The sequence below is a fragment of the Monodelphis domestica genome, chromosome 3 (genome assembly GCF_027887165.1).
Source record: "Monodelphis domestica isolate mMonDom1 chromosome 3, mMonDom1.pri, whole genome shotgun sequence".
NCBI lineage: Eukaryota > Metazoa > Chordata > Mammalia > Didelphimorphia > Didelphidae > Monodelphis > Monodelphis domestica.
The window spans coordinates 511,781,032-511,806,443 of record NC_077229.1 but is presented as its reverse complement, the minus strand read 5'-3'; the positions used below and the strand labels follow the sequence as shown (position 1 = coordinate 511,806,443).

Here is a 25,412-nt window from a genome sequence, read left to right as displayed (position 1 = left end):
TATTATTATCCTCATTTTACAGTCAAAGAAATTGAGGCAGACAGAGCTTAAGGAACTTCTCCAATATCACTCAGCTAGTAAGTACCTGATGCAGGATTTGAACTCAAGTTCCAGGCCCAGAGCTTTATCCATTGCACCTCCGACAGCCTAGATCTAAAGTCACTTTATCCACTGCAATGCTGTTGCTTTTATTAAAAATAAGAAAAACAGATAAAAACTGATAACAGGGACAATTTTAGAATCTGTTACAGTTCGACTTGCTCTAATCCCCCATTCTTTCTTTTAAAAAAAAATGTTTGGTTAGTTTTTTAAACCCTTACCTTCTACCTTAGAATTGATATTAGGTGTTGGTCCTGGGGTGAAGTGACTTGCCATATTTGGACCCAAGTCCTCCTGATTCCAGGTCTGACTCACTATCTACTGAGCCACCCAGCTGCCCCCCAACCCCCCATACTTTCTAAGGCTACAATTCTATACCAAGATAATTGACATTAATGAAAATTCATGAGCATTTATTAAGGACCTACAAGGTTCATGGAACAGGGCTAGGTGCTTTGGATGCAAGGAATTTATATTCCACTAGCAGGAAGCTAAGGAAAATATTTACTATCGAGGAAAAATTAAATTATGTTCCATCTGGTTTTAGCATGACTTCTGTTTTACTCTAGTAAGTCTTCTGGAGATCCTTCTGGCAGGTCCTCTATTCTACCACACCGAATGAGCAGAATGAATGTGATCTGGAGGATATTGACTATCTGTTTCCTGATCAAAGATAATCAGAACCGAGTTCTTAATGTACAGAGAGAGACGTGGGATAAATGAAAAGAAAAATATGACAATGACTACTTCTGGAGCAGGTTACTAAGAGAAGTCAGTGCCTTCCACAGATGGTTTAAATAATGGGATGACTCAGTTTTCCAGGAAATTCTGAAGTCAAGTAAAGTGGGATTATTATCCAGGAATTCAGAAACTTTTTTAAAATAGCACACAAGCAAGAAGAATAGTCTCTTTTAATTGTCATCCAATAATGCATCGGAGGGGCCGGGAAAGCAATCAGCTTGGGAATATTAGTGAGCATCGAAAGAACAAACTATTTCAGATACGGCTACACCCTGACACCAGGCACACCTCTGACCCCTAACCATCATCATCCCAAAATCACTTCATCTCTGACATCTTTACTCTGAAGGCCAGTCTCCTAACTGCAACCTCCTGCACTTCCATTTCCATTTTCTCTCACTCTCTCTCTCTCTCTCTCTCTCTCTCTCTCTCTCTCTCTCTCTCTCTCTCTTTCTTTCTTTCTTTCTTTCTTTCTTTCTTTCTTTCTTTCTTTCTTTCTTTCTTTCTTTCTTTCTTTCTTTCTTTCTTTCCTTCCTTCCTTCCTTCCTTCCTTCCTTCCTTCCTTCCTTCCTTCCTTCCTTCCTTTCTTTCTTTCTTTCTTTCTTTCTTTCTTTCCTTCTTTCTTTCTTTCCTTCCTTCCTTCTTTCCTTCTTTCTTTCTTCCTTCCTTCCTTTCTTTCTTTCTCTCTCTCTCTTTCCTTCCTTCCTTCCTTTCTTCCTTCCTTCCTTCCTTCCTTCCTTCCTTCTTCCTTCCTTCCTTCCTTCCTTCCTTCCTTCCTTCCTTCCTTCCTTCCTTCCTTCCTTCCTTCCTTCCTTCCTTCCTTCCTTCCTTCCTTCCTTCCTTCTTCCTTCCTTCCTTCCTTCCTTCCTTCCTTCCTTCCTTCCTTCCTTCCTTCCTTAAAATTTTCCATGGTCATATGATTCTTGTCTTCCTCCCTGTTTCCCTCCCCCCTCCCAGAGTTGACAAGCAATTTCACTGACTTGTATATATATATATATTATCACTCAAAACCTATTTCCATTTTATTCATTTTTGTAATAGAGTCTCTCTGAACCTGTCTGTCCATTTTTAAATCCATATGAGTTGATGAGGCCACCAAATGAGAGAGAAGAGGACAAGAGAGCCTTGGATGGCACTCCCAACTAGCAGGAGTGACCTAAAAGAAGATCTAGCAACAACTGCGAAAAAGCAGTCAGACAGGTAGGAGGAGAAGGAAGAGACAATGCTGTCACCAAAAATCATGTCCAGGCATGGAGGAGACCCAGAAAAATGAGAAGATCAAGGACCAGAGGAAGATCAACAATTGCATTAAAGGCTGCAAAAAAATATAAAAATATAATAATAATAAAGATGATGAATGAGAAAGGGCCCTTGGATTGAGCAGTCAAGGGAATACTGGTAGCTTTGGAGAGCAGTTTCCATTGAATGAGATCAGAAGGCAATCGCAGAGTTAAGAAGAGAGTGTGAGTAAAGGGAGTAGAGTCACTGATCGTGGTTGGCTTTCTTAAGGAGTTTATCCACAAGAGACCAAAAGATACAGGACAATAGCTGGCAGGGATGGACCATTCAAGTGAGGGTTTTTTCAGGATGGAGGACACATGAGTGTGTAGTCAGCAGGAAAGCAGCTAGTAGTTAGGGAGATTGAAGATTAGTGAGAGAGTGTAGATGAGAGCAGGAACAATCTGCTGGAAAAGATACAGTGGCATGGGATCACTCCTATATGTAGCAGGGTCTGCCTTGGCAAAGAGAAAGGACACTTCTTATGGGAAACGGGTAAAGGAGGAAATGGTGGCAGAAGCCAATTTAGTGATGCAACATGTGGAGGAAATAAGGAGTTCTTGGTGAATGACCCCCATTTCTTTGGTGAAATATGAAGCAAGATGCTCAGCTGAGATCAAAGTTTTAGAGATGTATTAAAAGCCTCAGTAGTTAGAGGAATAATGACTTACTTAAAGAAGTTTGAAAGGATCGTCTTGCTTCATTAAAGTGTTGAGATGATGTTACATCCATTTTTAGTGGATCCAGTCAACGTGATTTTGTGATTCCTTCCCCAGTAGGGAAACCTTCTTTTACAGATTCAGGTCAGCACCTTATCTGAAACTTATAGTCTTAGAACAAGTAGTACCTAGATCACAGAGGCTTGTCCAGGATCACAGCCAGGTGGTGCTGGCCCTGGAGTCAGGAAGACTCCTCTTCCTGAGTTCAAATGGAGACTCAAACACCTACTAGCTTTGTGATCCCTGACAAATCACTTATCCCTGCTTGTCTTAGTTTCCTCATCTGAAGAATGTATCTTTGCCAAGAAAACTCCAAATGGGATGACAAAGAGTGAGCCATGATTGAAAAACGTCTCAGCAACAACAACCAGGATCACACAACCAACATGAGTCAGGAGCAGGATTTGAACCTAGATCTTCCTGGTTTTGACGTCAGCTCTCTATTCATTACGGTCTCTTTTCTACATAAATGCCAACCAGCTATTACACTCTGTGTAATGTTGGGTGAGTCAAATCATCTCTGTAGGTCTCAAGTAACCCAGGTAAAATAGAAGAATTGGATGAGATGATTTTGAAGCTGAGCTACCTTTCAATTCTAAATCTATAATACTTTGAAAGAGAATTCCCTCTCTAACATATGAGTAATATCCAGTTGCTTGAAGTTCTCCATTGAAAAGGAACTTACTACCTGGCAGACCATTCTGTTATAATGATTAGCAAATTTTTATTTACATCCCTCCTGTGTCCTCTTTCCCATTCAATCAGTTGCTGAGTTCTGGCAATTCTGCTTTCAAAATATTTCTTATACATGGCACTTTCTTCTTCTTCTTTTTAAAAATCCGTAGAATTGTTGCACATATTTTTTCCAAGGCTGATTAACAGTAAGAGCTAGGGGGGAAAAACAGCCTCCTTGCTGTTTCGTGCACAGAACACGTTGACGTAGTTTGTGAACTTCCCTTGTCCTTCATGCCTGGAATGCTCCCCCTCCTCATCTTTGTCATCTAAGTCCCTTCAAGTCCCAGCTGAAATCCTACCTTCTGCAAGAAGCCTTTCCCAGGCCTGCTTGAAGCTATTGCCTTCCCTCTGAGATTGCCTCAATTTACCCACTATCCTGTAGAGAGCTTGTTTTCTACATATTGTTTGCACGTCGTCTCTCACTTGGCAAGCTCCTTGTGGGACAAATAAAATCCCAAGAGATGGGGTTAGGGGTACCCAAAATCCACCCACTGCCTGGGCTAGCACTTGCCACTTTTCTCTTAGAAACACCACTAAGTAAGAAAGTAAGAGTTAAAAAAAAGCATAAATTTGCTTCTTTGCAATTTCCCCCAGTAGTTCTTAATGTGCCCACTGGGGTCAGTCAGAACAAGACTAATCATTCTTGCATGTGACAAGAGAAAAAACTGGGAGAAAGAGAAGAGTGACACACGATAAATTTCTTTCACAAACCCTGTTGTTCTATCTTAAAATCAATATAAATATTATTCCAAGGCAGAAGAGTGGAAAGGGCTAGGTAGTTAGGGTTAAGTGACTTGCCCAGGGTCACACAGTTAGGAAGTATCTGAGGCCACATTTGAACCGAGGACCTCACATCTCCAGACCTGTTTATCTGCTGAGCCACCTAGCTGGCTCCCAGTTCTTTCCATAGATCCTAATATGGACCTTTGCGGACCTTCTATTCTGCTACCTTTCTTCAGAAAACCTCTAGCTGATCTTCCTAATGCTCTTCCTAAAATGTGATTCCATGCTATCCACCTCCAGAGAGAGAACTGTTGGAGTCATCTTTCACAATAATGTATTTATGCTTTTAGTTTGAGGTTTGGGCGATGTATTAATTTGCTTTTATAGCAATGACCAACATGGAAGTGTGCTTTGCATGACAATAAAAATAAAATAAATAAAATAAAATGTGATTCCAGAACTAAACACAGTGCTCCAGCTGTGGTCTGATAAAGATAGAGGACGGTGGAGCTGTCCCTTTTCTGTTTTCTCGCAGGATTATCTTCCTTACCCTACCCCCTACACATGGGTGTAACCCAGGGCTCTCACCTAGGACCTCCCTTTCTCATTTTTCATTTTCTCAGTGATCTCATCAACTCCCCTAGCTTCCACTATCATCTTCCCACCGTTGGCTTTCAGATCTCTATACCCAACCACAGCCTCTCTCCTGAACTCCAGCCCTGCATCCCTAAGAACCTACGAGACATCTCTCAAATTCCGTGTTTTCAAAACAGCTATTATCTTTTCCTCCTCTTTCCAATAAGGACAGCACTTTCCTTCCAGTTCGCCAGCTCTGAAGTATTAGCATCATCCTTGACTTTCTGCTTTTCCTTAACTCTAACCTCAAATCAAATACCAATTCTTGGAGATTCTGCTTCCAGAAAATATCTTAAATCTGGTCCTCTCTCTTCACTCACCTGTGACATAAACCTGATTCATGTCCTCATCACTCTTTTTTTTTTAATCCTTACCTTCTGTCTTAGAATCAACACACATATTTCCAAGGCAGAAGAGTGGTAAAGGCGATGCAAATAAAATTGTGTGACTTGCTCATCATCACACAGCTAGGAAACTTTTGAGACTCGATCTGAATTCCAGGTCCGGCTCCCTATCCACTGTGCCACCTAGCTGCCTCCTTCATCATCTCTTGCCTGAACTTATGGCAAAGCTTCCTGTTTGGTCTTCCTGCCTCATCTTTCCCTTCTCTAGCCTGTCCTAGACATAGTTGCCAAATTGGTTTGCTTCCTAAAGTGCAAGTCTCCTAATGCCATTTCCCTGCACAGGACACTCTGTTGGCTTCCTCTTTCTTCTAGGATAAATTACAAACTCTTCACAGTCTGCCTCCAGACCAATTGCTTATTTCTAGACTTCCTGCACATTTTTCTTCTTTTACACCTTACAGACAAATCATTGTGCTTGCTCTTCCGTAGCCATGGCATCCCAGTTCCCAGCTTCACATCTACCAAGCTGTCCCCCATTCCTGGAATGCACTCCTTCCCTGAGTCCAGTTTCCTTCTGGAAAGTGAAGCTCCCTTCAAGTTTGACCTATATCCTGTTTCCCTCTTGCTTATACCCCATCCACGCCGCTACTCTTTCCTTGGAGGTTACTTGGTATATATTTTAGAGTTACTTTTTCTATTTACACCCAACCCCTAATCCCATCACCATCTTTCCTTCTGACTCATTCTCCTTCCCCATCATTCTCCTTCCCCCATCTTTAACTCCCATAGAATGTAAGGTCATTGAGGGCAGGAACTGTTTCATTGTTGTCTTTCTGCCTCCAGCGCTTAGTTGAGCACCTGGCATGTAGTCTAAGAGTGCTTATACTTTGGGGGGGTGCAATGTCAGGCATTCAATTCATACATATGGAGCTTGAAGTCCACTAAAATGCCCGGATCTTTTCAGACAACCTACCAGGTGGCCATGCCTCCCCTATTTAGCACTGAAATTTTAAAAATCCAAGTATAAGACATCTTATTGATTTCTATAGCATTTCATGTGACTAGATCCAGCCCTATTCTAGCCAATTCAGAACATTTTGGACCCTGGTTCTGTCAGACTCTTTCATTTTCTTTCCCAGAAGCATCAGGCTGAGTCCTTTCTGTTCTGGTCTCTAGGATGCTTGGGAACGTGGAAGAGGCTTAAGCTCCTACTCCATTCTTGCCTACCTGGAGTCCCTAGGAAGTATGCAGGTGTGGTGAGAGCAGGGACAAGCCTCTGGGTTCCCTCTGCCATACTTCACCTCTATTGCCAATAGAGCCCATGGTGGCCACAGCTGTGAAGAGGGCACAGATTCTTTTGACTGTTTATTCATTCATACGAACACAGCAGAAGGTCATTGAACAAAATTATCTGTCGTTACATCTTTCAAGGACTCTCGTATGGTTTCGACATGTACGTAAGAGACACAGTTTTTGGAAAGAATTGGGTTTAGCTCTATTGAGTCAAATGCTTCTGTGTAGCTAGAAAACAATAATAATAGGTTCTTATGTTTTCTATGCCTTTTAGCCAATCATGTCATTGTAAAGATGCAATCTCCTGTTGAATACAGAGTGCTTCAAAAGTCTTCATGCAAAGCCCTGGTATAATCTATGAGACTGTTTACTATTTCTTTACTCTCCCTTCCACTGCCTCCCCAAATGAAAAAGAAAGAAAAAAGCATCTTGGTAATAAATATGAAGAGTTAAGCGAAACAAATTCTCACATGTCATGTCCAAAAAATATATTTCTCATTCTGCATCTTCAATTCATCTCCTCTCTGTCAGGGAGTGGGCAGCATCCATCATCCTCAGTTCCTTGGGATCATGGCTAGTTATTCTTGTCAGGTGTAGATTCTTCTCATAAACATTTTGTAGAGATGGGAAAGGAATCCCTCGTAACTGATCGTTTCTCAGTTTCCTTCAGGGGAAAATTAGACAGCCCTTCATTTTTTTCAAAAATTTAAAAAACATTTTTCGGATATTTTGAAATTCGTTCCTTTAATAGTAGGAGGCAGCTAGGTGGCTCAGTGGGTAGGGGTCAGGTCTGGAGACGGGAGGTCCTGAGTTCAAACTTGGCCTCAGATATTTCCTAGCTATGTGATTCTGGGTGAGTCACTTAATCCCAATTGCCTAGCCCTTACTGCCTTTTTTTTTTGCCTTGGAAACAATATTTGTACCACTTCTAACACAGAAGGTAAGTAAGGATTTTTTTAATAGTCAGTCAGTTGAACAAATATTTAGTAGTTACCATGTACCAGGTACTGTACCTAGCACCCAAAGATACAAAGGAAGACAAAAAACAGTTCTTGCTCTGAAGAAACTTACAGAATAATGGGAGAAACCCTTCAAATTAGGGTATCTCTTGCATTCATTTCTTTTATGGATCCTTAGTCTAGCCCAACTCCTTTTCTGATCTTCATTTTCTTCAGTGCCATTTCCATTCCTTCATGCATCTCTTTGAGGGCAATTTAGATTGGAAAACAACTATGGTCCGCTCATTAGTGTAGAAAAAAAGTTGTAATAGTCATCTTGTCAGACTTTTCCCATTCTTTATGTCTCCATTTTTCTCTTTCCAGAGATGTGGACTTGGAATTTGGAAGACGTGGCTTCCTGAGTCATTTGACCTCTTTGAGTAGACTTCCCATCTATAAAATGTAATATTTGTGCAATAATATTAGCACCTATCTCCCAGGGTCAAAGGAGGCATTGCATGTGAAGTATTTTGCAAACCTCCAAGAGCAGTGTAAACATAAGCTATCATTATCCCTAAAATGCCCTCAGGATGATCTGGCTCATTTGGGTCTCGCAGTTGGCAGCCAATCTTTCTTTAATCTTGTTTTGAACCTTCCTTTACTTATTGCTATTTTTACAAGCCTAATAATATTCCACTAGCACACTCTGTTAGATATTAAAAATGAGTTTGTATTCCAAATCACTATTGTGCTTGGCTGCCCTATCTCTCTTCTTGGCAAGCCTGGATCTTGAGTCTTTGTTGACCTAGGAGAGTTCTAGGTTCTTTGCATCTTATCTTGGTGGCAATTGATTTTCGTTGCTTTAATATTCTTAGTACAGCACGTGGGCTTCCCAGAAGAAAGTTATCACTGATAGCCCATAAACGTGGGGCATACTCTTTCACATATACATATATCATCAGAGGGACGACTGAATACACCTAGGAAATATTCATAGAGGGCAGGAACATATGTGGCCAGGGGGATAGACTCAGAAGGGCAACTTGTAGCTCTCATTTCAGAAAGACGTCATTGGGAGAGACCATTGGGCGACTCTTAATACACCTTCTTCCTTCTGGGCTTTGTGCTGTGTGGCATCCTCTCTACTGCCACCATATCTTAGTGTCTGCCATTCCTTGCCCTTCCTCATTCTTTCAATCCATCTTTCTCTGCCTCTGTCTTTCTCCCGTAAATGAGTGATGGCTTTCAGCTCCCCAAGCCATACTCTTTTTGAACGAAGAGCAGAGAGCCAGCTAATAAGAGTCCTTCTAAACTTAATGTTTCTTTGAACTCACTTCTTCCTAGTAGGACTACCATCTCGGTCCCAAATGCCTATCTAGCTTAGAGTTAGAAAGTCCCCTATAATTCCTGCTGACTTTTGCACCTCACTCGGATCATTTCTGGGGCTATTTTTCAACAAACCATAAAGGACTCTAACTCTGAGGAAGCAGATTTTTCACTGTCCCACAGAGTCAAGTCAAGTCAAAGTTGTCAAAATAGATTTACTAAGCATTTTCTATGTGTCAGATTCTGTCCCTGCCCTCAGAGAGGTTGGGATGTGCCATGGCCATGAGAAGGAATCTTGGGCAAGCACGGAAGTTAATCCAGGAGGACAAGGTCATTATATAATGCTCCTGGACCACATTCCTGACTTAATTTGTATATGTGGCAGACAACAAGGAGCCTGAGAAGTGATGTTCTTTCTCAGTATCTTCTTTTAATTATTTTCCATTTTACTGCATCAACAGCTCTAAAAAACAGGTAAGGTTGTCAGTTGCTTCAATTGTTTGCCCTATATTCTCATTTTTATTCTTCCTTCTAATTTGGTATTTGTTTTAATGTTTTCTCTAACAAGTCAGTGTTCTGGATGTAAATAGATAGATAACTAGAAAATGACTTCCATATAAGTAAATAGTTATTTTCTGCCTTTTGTTAAAATATAAGCAATTTTTTTTTTTGCAATAATAGTTGGCGCTTACTACATTTAGCATCTATCAACTCTCTTCTTGAAGAAGTGTTCATGATAGGTGCAAAGATTCTACATAGTCCAGAAATCTATGTTCTTTCTCTTAACTAACTTCTGAATGATATTTTCCACCATGTTTTTTCTCTATTCTCCCCTAGGCCCATTTTTGCATTGAAGTGACAGCATTATTGATAAATTGCTAAAGCCAGGGTTGATTTATGGTTTTGACTTCATAAAATTTCTTTATATGCCCATACTCTTCTTCTTTTCCCCTGCAATCGATGTTGCCACATCAGTTCTGATCTTTGCGCAAATGCTTGTCATCACCATTTCAATATAAGAAATCCAAATGTTTCAGGCATTGAGTGTTTACTTGTTGCCTTTAGATTCATGACCAGATCAATTCTGCCAACACCTTTATTTACCTTTCCAAGGAAAATCCTCCCATTTATGACTACAGCTTCCTTTTGTCTTTTGGCTTCATTTATAATGTGAGAATGTCATGAGTAATGTGATTGATCTTCTAATCTCTATTTGAATGCCCCAGTGATACTTCTAAACCCATTTTTATTCCTACCCAAGCTCATTATTTTCCTCTTAAAATCTGCTTTCTCCTCTTGACTTTATTGTTTAGGTCATTATCACCACCATTCACTCAGTCTCCTATTTTTAAAGGCTTGTTGATATCTTTGATTCTTTGGTCTTTCACCTTCCATATCTAATCTATTACTAAGCCATGTTAATTCTCTTTCTTTCTCATATCTTATCCTCATCAATTTGAAAATAATCAACAAATCATGATAATTAAATACATTGGATTATTACCATGTTATGTGAAATGATTAGGAGTATGCTGGTAAATGTTTAACAACCAGATCTCAATAAAAAAGTTGGAAGTAGAAGCTTAGAAAGATCAGAATGCTCGTTAAATAGCTAAAAGACTCCAGCAAGTTATCACAAGTGGGATTTATACAGGAATGCAAACCATCCACATAACTGACCATATCAACAGCCAAACTAATAGAAATCACATAATTATTTCAATAGATGCAGAAAAAGCCTTTGACAATAGACAACACTCATTCCTATTGAAAGCACTAATAAGTATAGGAACAGAACGGCCATTCCTCAAAATAATAAACAGTATCTATCTAAAACCATCAGCAAACATCATCTGCAATGGGGGCAAATTAGAAGCCTTCCCAATAAGATCAGGAGTGAAACAAGGATGCCCATTATCACCTCTATTATTTAATATTATACTAGAAACACTAGCCGTAGCAATTAGAGAAGAAAAAGAAATTGAAGAGATTAAAGTAGGCAACGAGGAGACCAAGTTATCACTCTTTGCAGATGACATGATGGTCTACTTAAAGAATCCTAGAGAATCAACTAAAAAGCTAGCGGAAATAATCAACAACTTTAGCAAAGTTGCAGGATACAAGATAAACCCACATAAGTCATCAGCATTTCTACATATTTCCAACAAAATTCAGCAGCAGGAGTTAGAAAGAGAAACTCTATTTAAAATCATTCTAGATGACATAAAGTATTTAGGGATCTATATGCCAAGACAAACAGAAATTATATTAACACAACTATAAAACACTTTTCACACAATTAAAACTAGATCTAAACAATTGGAAAAACATTAATTGCTCATGAGTAAGACAAGCTAATAAAATAAAAATGACATTCCTACCTAAATTAATTTACTTATTCGTTGCTATACCCATCAAACCACTAAAAATCTTTTTTATAGAATTAGAAAAAATTATAACAAAGTTCATCTGGAAGAACAAAAGATCAAGAATATCAAGGGAACTAATGGAAAAAAATGTGAAGGATGGAGGCCCAGCAGAAATATATCTCAAATTATACTATAAAGCAGGGATCATCAAAATAATATGGTACTGGCTAAGAGACAGAAGGGAGGATCAATGGAATAGACTTGGGGTTAATTACCGTAGCAAGATAGTGTACAATAAATCCAAAGATCCCAGCTTTTGGAAAAAGAACCCACTATTTGGCAAAAACTGCTAGGAAAATTGGAAAACAGTATTGGAGAAATTAGGTTTAGATCAACATCTCATACCCTACACAAAGATAAATTCAGAATGGGTAAATGACTTAAATATAAAGAGTGAAATAAATAAATTAGGTGAACATAGAATAGTAGACCTGTCAGATCTATGGGAGAGGAAGGAATTTAAGACCAAGCAAGAGATAAAGAATACTAGAAGATGTAAAATGAATAATTTTATTACATTTTAAATTAAAACGGTTTTGTACAAACAAAACCAATGCAACCAAAATTAGAAGGGAAGCAAAAAATTGGGAAAAAAATCTTTGTAATAGAAATTTCTGACAAAGTTCTAATTTCTCAAATTTATAAGGAGCTAAATTAATTGTACAAAAAAAAAATCAAGCCATTCCCCAATTGATAAGTGGGCAAGGAGCATGAAATAAGCGGCTTTCAGATAAAGAAATCAAAACTATCAATCAGCATGTGAAAAAGTGTTCTAAATCTCTCACAATTAGAGAAATACAAATCAAAACTCTGAGGTATCACCTCACTCCTAGCAGATTGGCTAATATGACAGCAAAGGAAAATAATAAATGTTGAAGCTGTTGTGGCAAAATTGGGACATTAATGCATTGCTGGTGGAGTTGTGAATTAATCCAGCCATTCTGGAAGGCAATTTGGAATTATGCACAAAGGGCTTTAAAAGAATGCATAGCCTTTGACCCAGCATTACCACTACTGGGTTTGTACCCCAAAGAGATAATAAGGAAAAAGACTTGTACAAGAATATTCATAGCTGCGCTCTTTGTGGTGGCAAAAAACTGGAAAATGAGGGGATGCCCTTCCATTGGGGAATGGCTGAGCAAATTGTGGTATCTGTGCTACAAGAAATGATGATCTGTAGGATTTCTATATGAACTGGGAGAACCTCAATGAACTGATGCAGAGTGAAAGGAGCAGAACCAGAAGAACATTGTACACAGAAAGGGAAACATTGTGGAACAAGCCAATGTAATGGACTTTGCTACTAGTAGCAAGGCAACAAGCCAGGACACTCCTGAGGGACTAGTGTAAAACAACAGGATCCACATGGAGAGAAAGAACTATGGGAGTGGAAATGCAAAAGCAAAACATATGACATCACTTATCACATGTATGGTTTAGGCCTTAAAAAAAACCGCTCTATAGCCAAAATGAATAATATGAAAATAGGTATCAAGTGACAACATTTGTTCAACCTAGTGGAATTCCTTGTTGGTTCTGGGAGGGGGGAGGAAAGAATGGAGGGAAAGAAAATGAATCATGTAAACATAGAAAAATATTTTAAAATAAAATTTTTAACTAAATTAAATTGAGATTTATGATTCAATAAATAAAATAAAAGCAAAGCAGATTCCTCCCCCCCCCCAAAAAAAAAAAGAATGCTCATAAAACCCTGTTTATAAGTGCTTGGAAGAGAAAAAAATACATCCACCACACACTTTTAAATTTCATCTAAACTGGGGGACCAACATGGCAAAGTAGCAGCAGTAGAGTGAGGAGTTCCCCCAACATCCCCCTTTTCCCTCCCCAGCTCCCAACCAATTTCTCCAAAAAGATGTATCTGATGGAGAAATCCAAGAAAAAGTCATATTGAATTATTTTTTCAGAGCAAGTCAGTATAGAGAAATGGAGACATCTGCAGAGAGTGAGGAAGGGACCTGCTAGGAGAGAGGTTATGAACCAGAGTTAGGAGTCCCATATATTTATAGGAACACCTCCAAGGTCTATATGTAATAGGACACCTCTGTAGGGACAGGTGTGAATTAGCAGCTCCATTACCCACTACCCCATTCTGGGTCACAGATTCCAGCAGACTGATGATGGAGCTGCATCTGTTATCTTGTGTCCCTGCCCCTCTTCTCTATCTCCCAGTAATCTCAGCCTCAAAACTGTTTATCTAGAGAAGAGCAAATTTAGAAGCAAATTTCAGCTTGCCTAGATTCCAGGAACATTGTGGGATATCAGTTGCAGCCTCCATCCCTGTCTGAAGTCTGCAGAGGAAAAACCAGGGCAGGAATTCCAGACCAAAAGGGAGATGGCAATTTTATAACTGAACCAGCAGAACCTCCCAGGGGGCTGACAATGGTTGAGTCTAGCAACAGTCTATTGTTTCTCAGACACAAGCTCAGATCTGGAACTTGCAGAGCCCACACCAGAGAGGCAACAATGAGACTTTGAACTAGATCAGACAGACCATTTGGGGAGTCCTGAAGCTTATAGTTCCCAACTCTGAGTTACCCCTGAGATCCTGGAACAACACAATGTTCCGAGAAAGCAACAACAGGACTAAGCCAGATCCTCTCTTCAGAAGTTCACAAAACCTGACTTTATATTGTTTTAAGTTAGAAAGTAGATTATAAATATGAACAAACAAAAAATGCTACATAAAAAGCTTTCATCTGCAAGCAAAACCTCAGAGAACATATGGGCATAAAAGGTTAATCTTCATTAGTATCATCTCCATTATTGTTCTAGGTCTAGAAATCAACAAAACAATAAAATGAAGTGCTGATTTGTAGCTTTTGCCAATTTCCAAGGTAGAAATGCTCATAGTGAAAATTTAACTCTCTTCTCTCTGTCTGTCCTGGAAATGATGACAGAAAAATCCAGAAATGCATGGGAAAACTTATATGAACAGATGAAGAGGGAAATAAGCAGAACCAAGAAAATTATATGCATACTAGCCACCACAATGTAAAAGAACAGAGCCAAAAAGAGGAAATAATACTGTGTAATTATAATGAGTAAGTTTCACTCTGGCAGAAAGATGAGAAAAATGTACCTCCCTCCATTTTTTGCAGTGGGGAACTACAGGTAGGTGTAGAACATTGCACATATAGTCTGTTCAGCTTAGTTAATCAGATCAGTTTTCCTGAACCATTTTTTTTTAAGTTCATTGTGACAGGTGATGACTGATTAGAGAAGAGATTAAAGCTATATTGCATGGTGTAAAAGAGAGATATTAAACACATTTTAAAAGAAAACAGCACAGAACAAAAAATTCAATGAAATCACGAGCTATCTTAATTTAATTTTCAAATGCTTTTGAACATCAAGCAATACCCAGTACATTACAAAATTTACCAAGTAACCTGCCTGGTATGGAAAGCTCTCCAAATACACAATAGTTGAAGCCAATAATTTACCACTTCAAAAATATACAGCACCCTTATATGTGAAGCACAACAAATATCTCAAGTCCCCATGCAGCCTCAGGGGTGGTAACAGATCTATCAGGTATGCATGCGGATCTTAATTACCAGAAGTGCAATCTTAAAGACTGCTCATAAAGCAGCAGGAAGCTAATGCCTTGTTTGGGTTTGAAAACATCCAAACCTCAGAAACAACCATATTAGCAGCTGTGATCAGTGAGTACCTCATAGCTGCCTTCCGAACTGGGGATTTCCCATACTGGTCCATCGCGAGTGGAAGATGCTACAAAGCGTGGGAGAGGGATCCTGACCTTTTGGAGACTGAATGGGAGAGTTTTTTAGAGAGGAAGGCAAAATTGAAAACTATTCCTTGCTAGGGTTCGAAGGCAAAAGCTTGGAAAGATCAGGATGCTCATGAAATCCTGTTTGTAAGAATTAAAGAGAGAGAGAAAATAGACGACCTTCTGTCAGCTCTGAATCTGAGGTTCTGAATATCTGCAGTGCCTCAGGCTGAGCAGTCCCGATTCACCTGCTTCTGGCTCTGCTTCTGCCCTTTACCTCAGCCTATGTACCCTAGGCTCAGCAGTCCTTTCCCAACACGCTTCGTTAGAGATAATAACAAGAAAAAAAGCTAAGGTATACACGGTTTCCCCCACTGTTCTAAGCTCCTAGTAGTTAAAAGGTTCAAAGTTGAAACAAAATGAGATATTTGTAGGTCATTCGACAGTTTAAAAAAGATTTACTTAGCCACACAGGAGAAGGATGCTCAAGGACGCCCCAAGGAGCTGATTTGGCTGATGGAGTTTCATTCCCCCAAAACACACATCCTGATGCACCTTCAAGCATCAGTGGTGCTCTTTATACCCAGGAGACCAGGAAGTGATATCAACAGCCTCGCTGATTGGTCCTTCTGAGCCAATCAGAACTCGAGGGTGGTCTCAATGCCTTTTAAGGAAGAACTAGCCTCACATTAAGGAATCAAGGAATTCTCCCTCTTTATTTTTGACTCCTGGCTTCCTCCAGGACCCTTCTTAGCACTTAGCATAGTGCCTGGAGCACAAGAGATATTTAATAACCATTATGTGACTGAATGAAGGTTTTTCTCCTCCCATACCCATACAATAAAATTATTGAAATCCTGAAAAAAAGAACTTCAGAGAGGACCCAAAGAACTGATGAAGATATTTTATATTACTTGCAAAATTTGGTAATAAACCCATCATCTGATTCTTCATTTGTAAACATCTCTAGAACTTACTTCCAGATAACCAAGAAGGTCCCCTCTGTTTTAAAAAAGGAGTTAGAGGCAGCTAGGTGACTCAATGGATAGATACAATTATATAATTAAGTATAGGGTGGCAGCTAGATGACTCAGTGGATAGAGAACCAAGCCTGGAAATAAGAGGTCCTAAGTTCAAATTTTACCTCAGATACTTCCTAACTGTGTGACCCTGGGCAAGTCACCTGATCTCAATTGCCACTCTTCTACTGTAGGACCAATTGTAAGACACAAGTTAAATATTAGAAGAAAAAGGGGGGGGGGGAAGGGACTTTTGCGACTTCCCCAAAATCACTGAAAAGAGTTCTTGGGTTAAAAACATTGTTTTGTTTATCAATAAAAAAGAATATAGCAAAAGGAGGATAGTCAGTGTAGTGGAAAAGCATTTTACTAATAGGAGTCAGACTTCTAGCCCAAGTCCTAATTTTGTGTAATTTGAAACAATTTCACCTCATTTTTCTAAGTCTGCTTTCTTATCTGCATAACATAATGATAGTAGAGTGAATCTTTAAGGTAGCTTTCAGCTCTCTAGTTGTTTGACCCTGGGTAAATCACTTAACCTCTGTTTGCCTCAGTTTCCTCATAGTAAAATGGTGATAATAATAGCATCTCCGTCCCAGGGTTGTCATGAAGATCAGATGAGATAATAATTGAAAAGGACCTTCCCTCTGAGAACACTGTACACAATAACAGCCATATTGGATGATGAGTATGTGTGAAAATTTGGCTTCTCTCAGCAATACAATGATCTGGGACTTACACTGGGGAATGCTATCCACCTCCATAGCAAGGACTGTCAGAGTCGTCTTTCACATCAGTATATTTTTGGTCATGTATAAGTTTGTTCTTACAATAGTGACCAATGTGGAATTGTGTTTTGGATGACAATAAAAATAAAATTTTAAACAAAAAAGCATTTTCTCTCTGAGAATTCCCCTGCTTTGTGCTGTATATGTATTAATTGTACATAGTGGTTTGCCTCTCATTTCCTTCATTTAATCTGTGAACTCCTTGAAAATAGAGATTGTCTTTTTACCATTCTTTGTATCCTCAGTGTTTGGCAAACATTCAGAGCTTAATAAATGTTGATTGACTGACTGACTGATTACTTACAAGGGAGAGAGAGATGCCTGTCATTCCCTCTGGATCTCTCTGCCTGTCTCCTGAACTGACCTGTCTGCAGGAATGAAACACTAATCCATCTCCCACTAGTTCCCCTAGACTGAGCAGGCTAATACCCCAAGAGGACACCACCCTGAGGTGGTGTAATAACTTTTGTTGTGACCCTGATTTATATGACCACTCTTTCTCATTTCTCCCAGAGTTCAAATTTGGCCTCAGAATGTATGACCTTGGGCAAGCCATTTAACTTGTTTGCCTCAGTTTTGTCATCTGTAAAATGAGTCAGAGAAGAACAGAGAATGGCAAACCATTCCATTTTCTTAGCCTAAAAATCCTCAAATGGGATTACAGTTTGAGACCAATGAAATCAACTGAATAACAACAAAAACAACAACATGCCAGGCATTGTCCTAGGTATTTGTGATTCAAAGACAACTCTTATAACAATGAATAAATATTGTCAAGCAAAACAAATCCATCCATTTGCCATATTTAGAAACGTATGTCTTATTCTGCACATACCCTGTCAGGAAGCACGTAGCCCAGTTCATTTTCTGTCTTCTGAAGGCATGATTGGTCAATACTTTGAGTTCTTGCCTCTTTTCTAAATCTTAAAAGAAGTTTATCTGTTCTGGAGAAGACAAGTCAGTCTAACTGAAGCAGCAAGGCACCCTGAGGAAGAGACAAGAGGTAGCATGTACCAGGTAAGTCAAACCTCCACCACCATCTTGACCAACATCTCCACTACTGGAAACAGTCCAGAACCCTGAGCCGAGTGAACTTGGGAATAATAGGTCCTCCCAAAGCACTAGACATTTTCCCCATCCCCTTGCAGCAATCACCGAGGGAAGCAATAATTATAAAGGGAGACCCACCTTCTTCATTAGGGCCAGCAACAACTGCTGACCAATTGCCATCAACAAGGAGATAGGAACAGCAGCCCAAAAAGTAACAACATTCACCAGGTTCTGCTTCCAGATCAGCCCTCATAGCCATCATCTGAGGAAGCAATTCCTGGGGAGAAAGACCAACCAACCCCATCAACTGCCAGTCCAAGGGCTGTCAAACCAGCCCAGCTACAACAGCAAGAAGCCTTGAGAATGAGACAAGTGATAGGGGGTGCCAGTCAACTTAAACCATCATTATCACCTTGACCAAAAATTGGAAAATGAGGGGATGCTCTTCAATTGGGGAATGGCTAAATAAACTGTGGTATCTGTTGGTGATGGAATACTATTGTGCTCAAAGGAATAATGAACTGGAGGAATTCCATGGAGACTGGAACAACCTCCAGGAAGTGATGCAGAGTGAGAGGAGCAGAACCAGGAGAACATTGTACACAGAGACTGATACACTGTGGTATAATCGAATGTACCCCCAAAGACTCGGAGACCTTTCCATCTGATTCAGTGCTAGAACCTTCAATATGTGTTTGACTTCTCCATTAGAATGTGAGCTCTTGAAGACCAGAAACTGTCTTTTTCTATTTGTACGGTCAGGGTTTATCTTAACTCATCAAAAGTACTTGTTATCTGCTTTTATTCATTCGTTTATTCATTCAGTAAAAGAGAATTATACAGGGCAATAGTAGATTGGCTAGAAATTAGTGGGGACCAAACATGTTTTTAGTTAAATTGGAAAAGCTGGTAGAGTAGAAGAAATTATTATTATAAAAAAGTGAGGAGGTGAACAATATAGTCAGGTCCTGGAGAAGGAAGCAAGTGATGAAATCATAGAGTTAATTTGACTTTGAGCCTATATAATCCAACAGTCTTATTATATAGAAGAGAAAGTCAAGGCTAAGAGACCAAGTAATTTTCCCTGAATTATATTCCTAGTGATCGGTACAATCAAAACTTGAACACAGGTCTTACGTCACTTATAGAGGATTCTATATGAGGAACCTAACCATACATGTAGTTGCAGTCATTGGATCACAAATTTAGAGCCTAGAATGATGAACCTTAAAGGTCACCAAGTCCAATGCCCTCATTTCACAACTCCACCAATACAGTTGGGTCCCAATTTTGCCTCCCCTCCAACATTTATCATTTCCCTTTATTAGCCAGGCTGAAGGTATGGGGTGGTACCTCAGAATTATTTTAATTTGTATTCTCTAATCTCTAATTTAATTTGTATTCTCTAATCAGAAGTGATTTAGAACATTTTTCTTGTGATTATTGATAGCTTTTATTTCTTTATCTAAAAATTGCTTGTTCATATCCTTTGATCATTTGCCAAATGGGGAATAACTTGTGTTCTTATAAGATGCTGTCATTTCCATGGTACCACTGTGTCCTGTGAAGAGACAGGGGCCAAAACACAGCTGACTATGAATGCTTACAAGCAGAGTTATCAAAGTACTTGATTAAGGAAAGTCAGAGCTGTTGCACCCCTGGAATGCCAGCCAATAAGCTATCACAACTGATATCTGCCAGAATCTAATCTTTTCTTCTCCAGGGCATCTGGGAAGTTCAAAGAAAAATGGTATCATGTAAAAAAGTGCATCTATTTGGTCAACTCCATTGAGTGTTCCATGTTCCCTAAGCCTCTTGCAATTCCTGTACTTTATTTCCCTACCCTGGCACCACCAAAGAAAGAATCAAACAGAAAATTTCAACAAAGCTCTGCTTTATAAAAACCAATGGCAACTGGAATTCAATTTTGTATTTCAATAAAGCAAGAAGTCAAGTCAACTAGCATGTATTAAGTGCCTATTATGTGCCAGACACTATGCTAAGTGCTAAATAAAAGCTCTGAATAAAAGGAGCACTTCATTCACATCCTAGATGGAAATTCTGGCTCAGGTTTTGGATCTGGCCCAGCCTCATTTCACTTGGCCATGGGATAGTGTTCTCTGGCCAACCTAGAAGAAAAAAATTCTGCTGGTGAGCTTCTGTGACTATTCTACCCAGAACAGAGCCTCTAAAGGTTTAAGGGTAAAGAGGAGCTGAAAAGCTGTTCCAAAATGATTAACCAGTTAATTAGCATCTCAAGGGGCTGTAACAAAAGATAACTTACTCAAAGCCTAAAGAACCACACAGTGATCTGCTAGAAGGATAAACAGTTTGACTCAAGTAACTCCCAAGTGCACAGCCTGGATGTTGGAATGGCCATCTGGGGCAAGCTCCTGATGCTTTCAAGCTAAAGGTCCCCTCCTGTTAGTCCTCCTTGCAACTGGACCTCACCGAGGTTTTCTACCTGCTGCAAGTCTGAGAACTCAGCTTCTCATGCCTTCCTTCCACTGAATTTGAGGTTATGACAAAGTGAAAATGAGTAGCAGATTGATCATCCAGGCACTTAACAAGCATATATTTATTTTTATTTATTTTTTAAACCCTTAGCTTCCCTCTTAGAATTGATACTAAGAATCTGTTCCAAGGCAGAAGAGTGGTAAGAGCTAGGCAAATGAGGTTAAGTGACTTGCCCAGGGTCACACAGCTAGAACGGAGACAATCATTTATTTTCAGGCTTACTATATGTACTAGGTATTTGAGCAAGAAAGGCAGAAATGGGGATTCCTATTCTCAAGGAGTTTGCAATACAAAGCCAGGAAGGATAGAGCCAGTATTCAAAAAGATCTTGACAGGTTACAGCATGAAATTCAATAGGGATAAATGTAAAATCTTATACTAAGTGGGTACAAAAAAATCAACTCCACCAATATAAGATGGGGGAGGCATAGATAGATCCCCAGCTGTTCTGAAAAGGAGCAGACTAAGTTCAGTATGTCACTAGTGCATGTAGCAACCAAAAAAGTTAATGCGATCTTAGGCTGAATGAGGAAAGACATCGTTTCCTGGAATAGAGTGTAAGCTTTTATAGGATAATAGGATTTAGAACTGGAAAGAACTCCAAAGATCATTCAGTTCAAACCCCACTATCCCACGTGCTTTAAATAAATGCAAGGCATTTTTATTAAACATTAAAATGGGTTTATGGACAAATCATTTTTTATTTCTACAAAAGAATCTACTTATAGAATCAGAGCTTTTTAAGCTAGCAGGGACCACAAAGATCAAGTTTTGCAACTTACTAGTTTTCCAAATGTGGGAAGGGGAAAGAAGAAAGCATTTATTAAGTGCATACTAGGTGCCAGGTACTGTGCTAAGCACAAATATAATCTCATTTGATCCACAACCCTTTAATGTAGATCCTATTGCCATCCTCCTTTTGCAGTTGAGGAAACTGAGGCTGATCAAAGTTAAGTGCCTTGACACAGCAGCTAATAAATACCTGAGGCTAAATTTGAATTCAAGTCTTCCTAACTCCAAGCCCTGGCACTCTGTCTACTGCATCATACAGAGGAATGAAAGAAATTACCCAAAGTTTGAATCCTGCCTCTGATATATATATATATATATATATATATATATATATATATATATATAAATTGTGACCACAGCCTCAGTTTTCAGTTTCCTTAAGTCTAAAATGGGATAATAATAATACCTACTCCATAGGATTGTTTTGAGAATCAAAGAAGATGTATTTGTCTTGAAAATCTTTAAGTGCTATAGAAGTGGTGGGCATTATTATTTAGAAGATACTTTTATTAATAACATAACTTAACATTTACTAAATGCTTTAAGGTTTGCAAAGCACTTTACCAATATTATTTCATTTGATACTCACAACAATCCTGGGAGGAACTGTTATCTATCTATTATTATTTACATCTTACAGAAAAAGAAACTGAGCCAAACTTAAGTGAATTGCTCAGTCACATAGCTAGTTTCTAAAACCAAAATTTGAAGCCAAGTCCTCCTGCCTCCAGGTCAGTGACTCTTCCAATGTTCTCTTCCAATATCTCCTGGTAGCATAGATGTGATCATAGGTTTTCAAGGACTGTGCCAACAGAACACAAGCTTTGAATGGTCTTAACTCAATGAAAAACCTTTATGTATAAACTTGATGGATCTGTCATTCAGCCTAATTAGGTTCAGAGAAGATTCTTGCCAACCTGGCTATATGTTGACAATTATCATGTCACCGTGTCATTTATTTGTTTATTCATCCATGCTTGCATGCATGCATTTATTTACTCACCTTTTTGTCCATTTATTCATTCATCTACTTATTCATCCATCTATCCAATCATCTCTCCATTGATTTATTTATCTATCCATTCATCTATTCATTCATTTATCCATTTATCCATCCGCCTATCTCTTTTTCTACCTCTGTCTGTCGGTCTGTCTATCTGCTCCACTCTTGAAAAGCATCTCTTAAGGCAATGGAGGAAGTATCTCACCAATGGAAACACTGATCCTTACAGTCTGAAATAACCAATAAACTTGAACTTTACCTTCAGTAAGCAAAAAGTTAAAGCTAAAAGAGGTGGCCCAAGTAGTGAAAATTATCTGCTTCTGATCAAAGCTATTTTTGAGTCCTGACTCCAACATTCATTAGCTGTCTAACCTTGGGCAAGTCATTTAACCTTTAATCTAATACTGGAACCATCTGTCTCATTCAGTTGCTTTAAGGTAGTGTTTTATAAACCACACAGGATTATACAAATTGAAGCTATTACTTTTAAAAATATTATTGATCTAAATATAATGTTATACCACTAGTTAATATTATATCTATCTGTTTAGATAAAGTTTTTCTGAGTTAATGCATACTTAATGGAAAAGTGAGTTAATACTATCGATGAGAAAGATGGCCTTTTGGACCATAAGGTCATAATCTAGGTATCCCCTCCCAGATATCTAGAGACATTTTATCTAAACGACAGATATAGATATAGATATATTATATACATATATTTAATATATGTATATAAACTATATTTCTATTTAGATAAATATAATTATATTTATAATATATAAATTTTATACATATATTATACTTTGGGGGGTCATATCTATGATTTCAATGGTGCAGCAATTGTCTACCTGTCTATGGCACTTAGGAAGAAGTAAATAAACTTTAACCTGTGAAGCCAGATCCAGAAACAGGCAACCAATTTCCTGGGTTTATGAGAGGATAGGCTTCTTTCTAGGGAGTTCTTAATGGGTAACAATCTCATTTGTCTAGACTGATTTAGATAATGTCCTATTTGAAAGAAGATGACCCCCTCAAAGTTCCCTAAGGTCCCCAAGAGCCCTATCAAGATATCTTTTCATGAGTAGCAACAGTAGAGGCAGAATGCAATAAGACAGCTGTAAGCCTCAGGGGAAAACCTATCTATGTTTTCTGCCAACAATTCATTCATTGGCACATTTACTTCTCCTCTGGATTGGGACCAGAATGAAAATAGCAGCCTTTGCTTCCAGGTTAGGCTCTTTTCATTACACAACTCTTTAAAGATGCATAGACAGCAATTTGTTTTCTTTTTGAAGATGATAAGGATCAATCTCCTGACTACTTTCATTTATGTAGTTATTGGATCCATTCTGCTTCTGCCCTTTAAGCCAAATCTGGAGAAGATGCTGAGAAAGAGATCTTGGCTCTGCATACAGAACAGCAGCTCTGATGGAGAAGACCCTTTGCACTATTTTATCAGGCGCCTAGAACAGCCCTGTTGGCATCCTTCCATTGGCCCAGAAGGGGACTTTATGAAGCACGGTCCTCACGGAGCTCCGTGGCCACCTTTGCTCTTGACTCCATTCTTTCAAATAGTTTATATTGAAATCTTGAAATATTACAAAAAGTTGTTCTCCCATTGTATGATTTTGCCCAGTGTTCTAGGCTCATACGTTTTTAGCAACGGGATTTCCAGAAATATCTTCTACAAATGCCAACAATTGAGCACAACCTGTGACATCTGTGGCTTCCAACGTTTGCACTGCCCTTCCTCTAAAGCCAGCTGTTAAAAAGCACTAATGGCCGTGCCGCTCATCCCCCAAATAGTCTGACAAAGGCTCACATTTTCATTTGGGGGTGGGTCCTGGTCCTGTTCCGCCTGGTACACTATCCATTGCAGATGGCAAGATAAGAGTCTCTCTAACTAAGTGCGGTTTGCACTGCTGTTGGGCAACCTTTGGTAATACCAGTAAGTGACTTCAAAAACTTCCTCATTTTCACGGTCAGAATGGGGTTTCGCTCCTTTCTCAGAGAGAGCCGTTTTAGTTTTCTTTTCATAAACTCAAACAATTTTCCAGGCTTTCTATTTTCAGGTGACAGGACGTCAGAGAGCACGGTGTGCTAAGGTTGTGTGTGGAACGAGGTTCTTTTAAATGAAGCCCTGGGCAGCATCCATCACGTTTTCTTCCTCCTTTCTTGCACTGAGGACTTTGTAAATCACTTTGAGGATTACTGGGGGTATTTGTCTTCAGCAATTAAGCCTGGAGATCTAAAAATAAAGCGCCCTTTCCCTAGAACTGCGTTAGTTTTTTTTTTCTTCCCCGAACACTTACGCGGAGGAGCACAAACACGTCAGAGCTTAATTCAGCCACATCCCTGAGGACTGACCTCATTGGCGCCCAAGTGCGGGCGAACATAGAAGGATGACAGCAGCTCTATTTTCCCCACAATGGTCTGAATTTCAACAAGAATCAATTGATTGGGAACATCAGTTTATAATTCAAAGTGAAGAGGTTCAGCAATGAATAGAAATTGCTGAGGTAAAGCGAGATGGTGAGTCACCATATGGAAATTCTCTGGCCTCCCCCCACTATCTCCCCCACCCCCCCACCCCTGCCGTGACCCCCCCATGACAATTGAAATGGAAAGTTTTCCCTCTCTCCTTTCTTTGGATTAGAAAGAGATCAGGTATTTGTGTGGCTCTAAGACCAGTGAGTCCAAAGGAGCCTTCCCTGTTCTTTTCCGACTCTAAGGAGGGAGGGGGCTGTGGAGCAGAGCAGAGCGGCCCTGCCTCTATTCAGGCTACCCCATAGGCTAGCTCACAGCTTGGACCCTGCTGGCCATGGATGACTCAGCACTTGGGCACTTTGGGGATGATGAAACAGTGGCGCCAAGTAAGAAGAGCTAGTGACGAGGAGCTTTGAAAAGGAGATGAATCCAGTGCAAGACTCTTCCTTGAACCCCCTCAGGTGGACTTCCCGGGAGCTGTAGGAAAAGGTAACTCTTCCTTCTTCCACCCCAGTCACCCCGCAGCCAGGAGTACCTGGCGGCTAAAAGTCCATGCCCCGGGGACAGTTAGGTGTCTCTGCTATAGCAGCCTCTCCTGGAGATGAGGAATCTGGGCCCAAATCTGGCCTCAGGCACTTCCTGGCTGCGTGACCCTGGGCAAGTCCTTGAATCCCCAATGCCTAGCCCTTACAGCTTACTTAGTATCTAAAATAAAACAGAAGGTAAAGATTAAAAAAAAAT

General features: G+C 39.5%; 1 protein-coding gene across 1 annotated transcript in view; it reads right to left on the bottom strand.

The window, feature by feature from the left end:
- Nucleotides 1-15,600, bottom strand: part of MIER3 (MIER family member 3) — a 66,532-nt gene extending 50,932 nt beyond the window's left edge. The window contains exon 1 of the mRNA XM_056824885.1: nt 15,475-15,600. Coding sequence (XP_056680863.1) covers nt 15,475-15,577 — 103 coding nt within the window. The 5' untranslated portion in view covers nt 15,578-15,600. The remainder of the gene's footprint in view (nt 1-15,474) is intronic.
- Nucleotides 15,601-25,412: the final 9,812 nt, after the last annotated feature.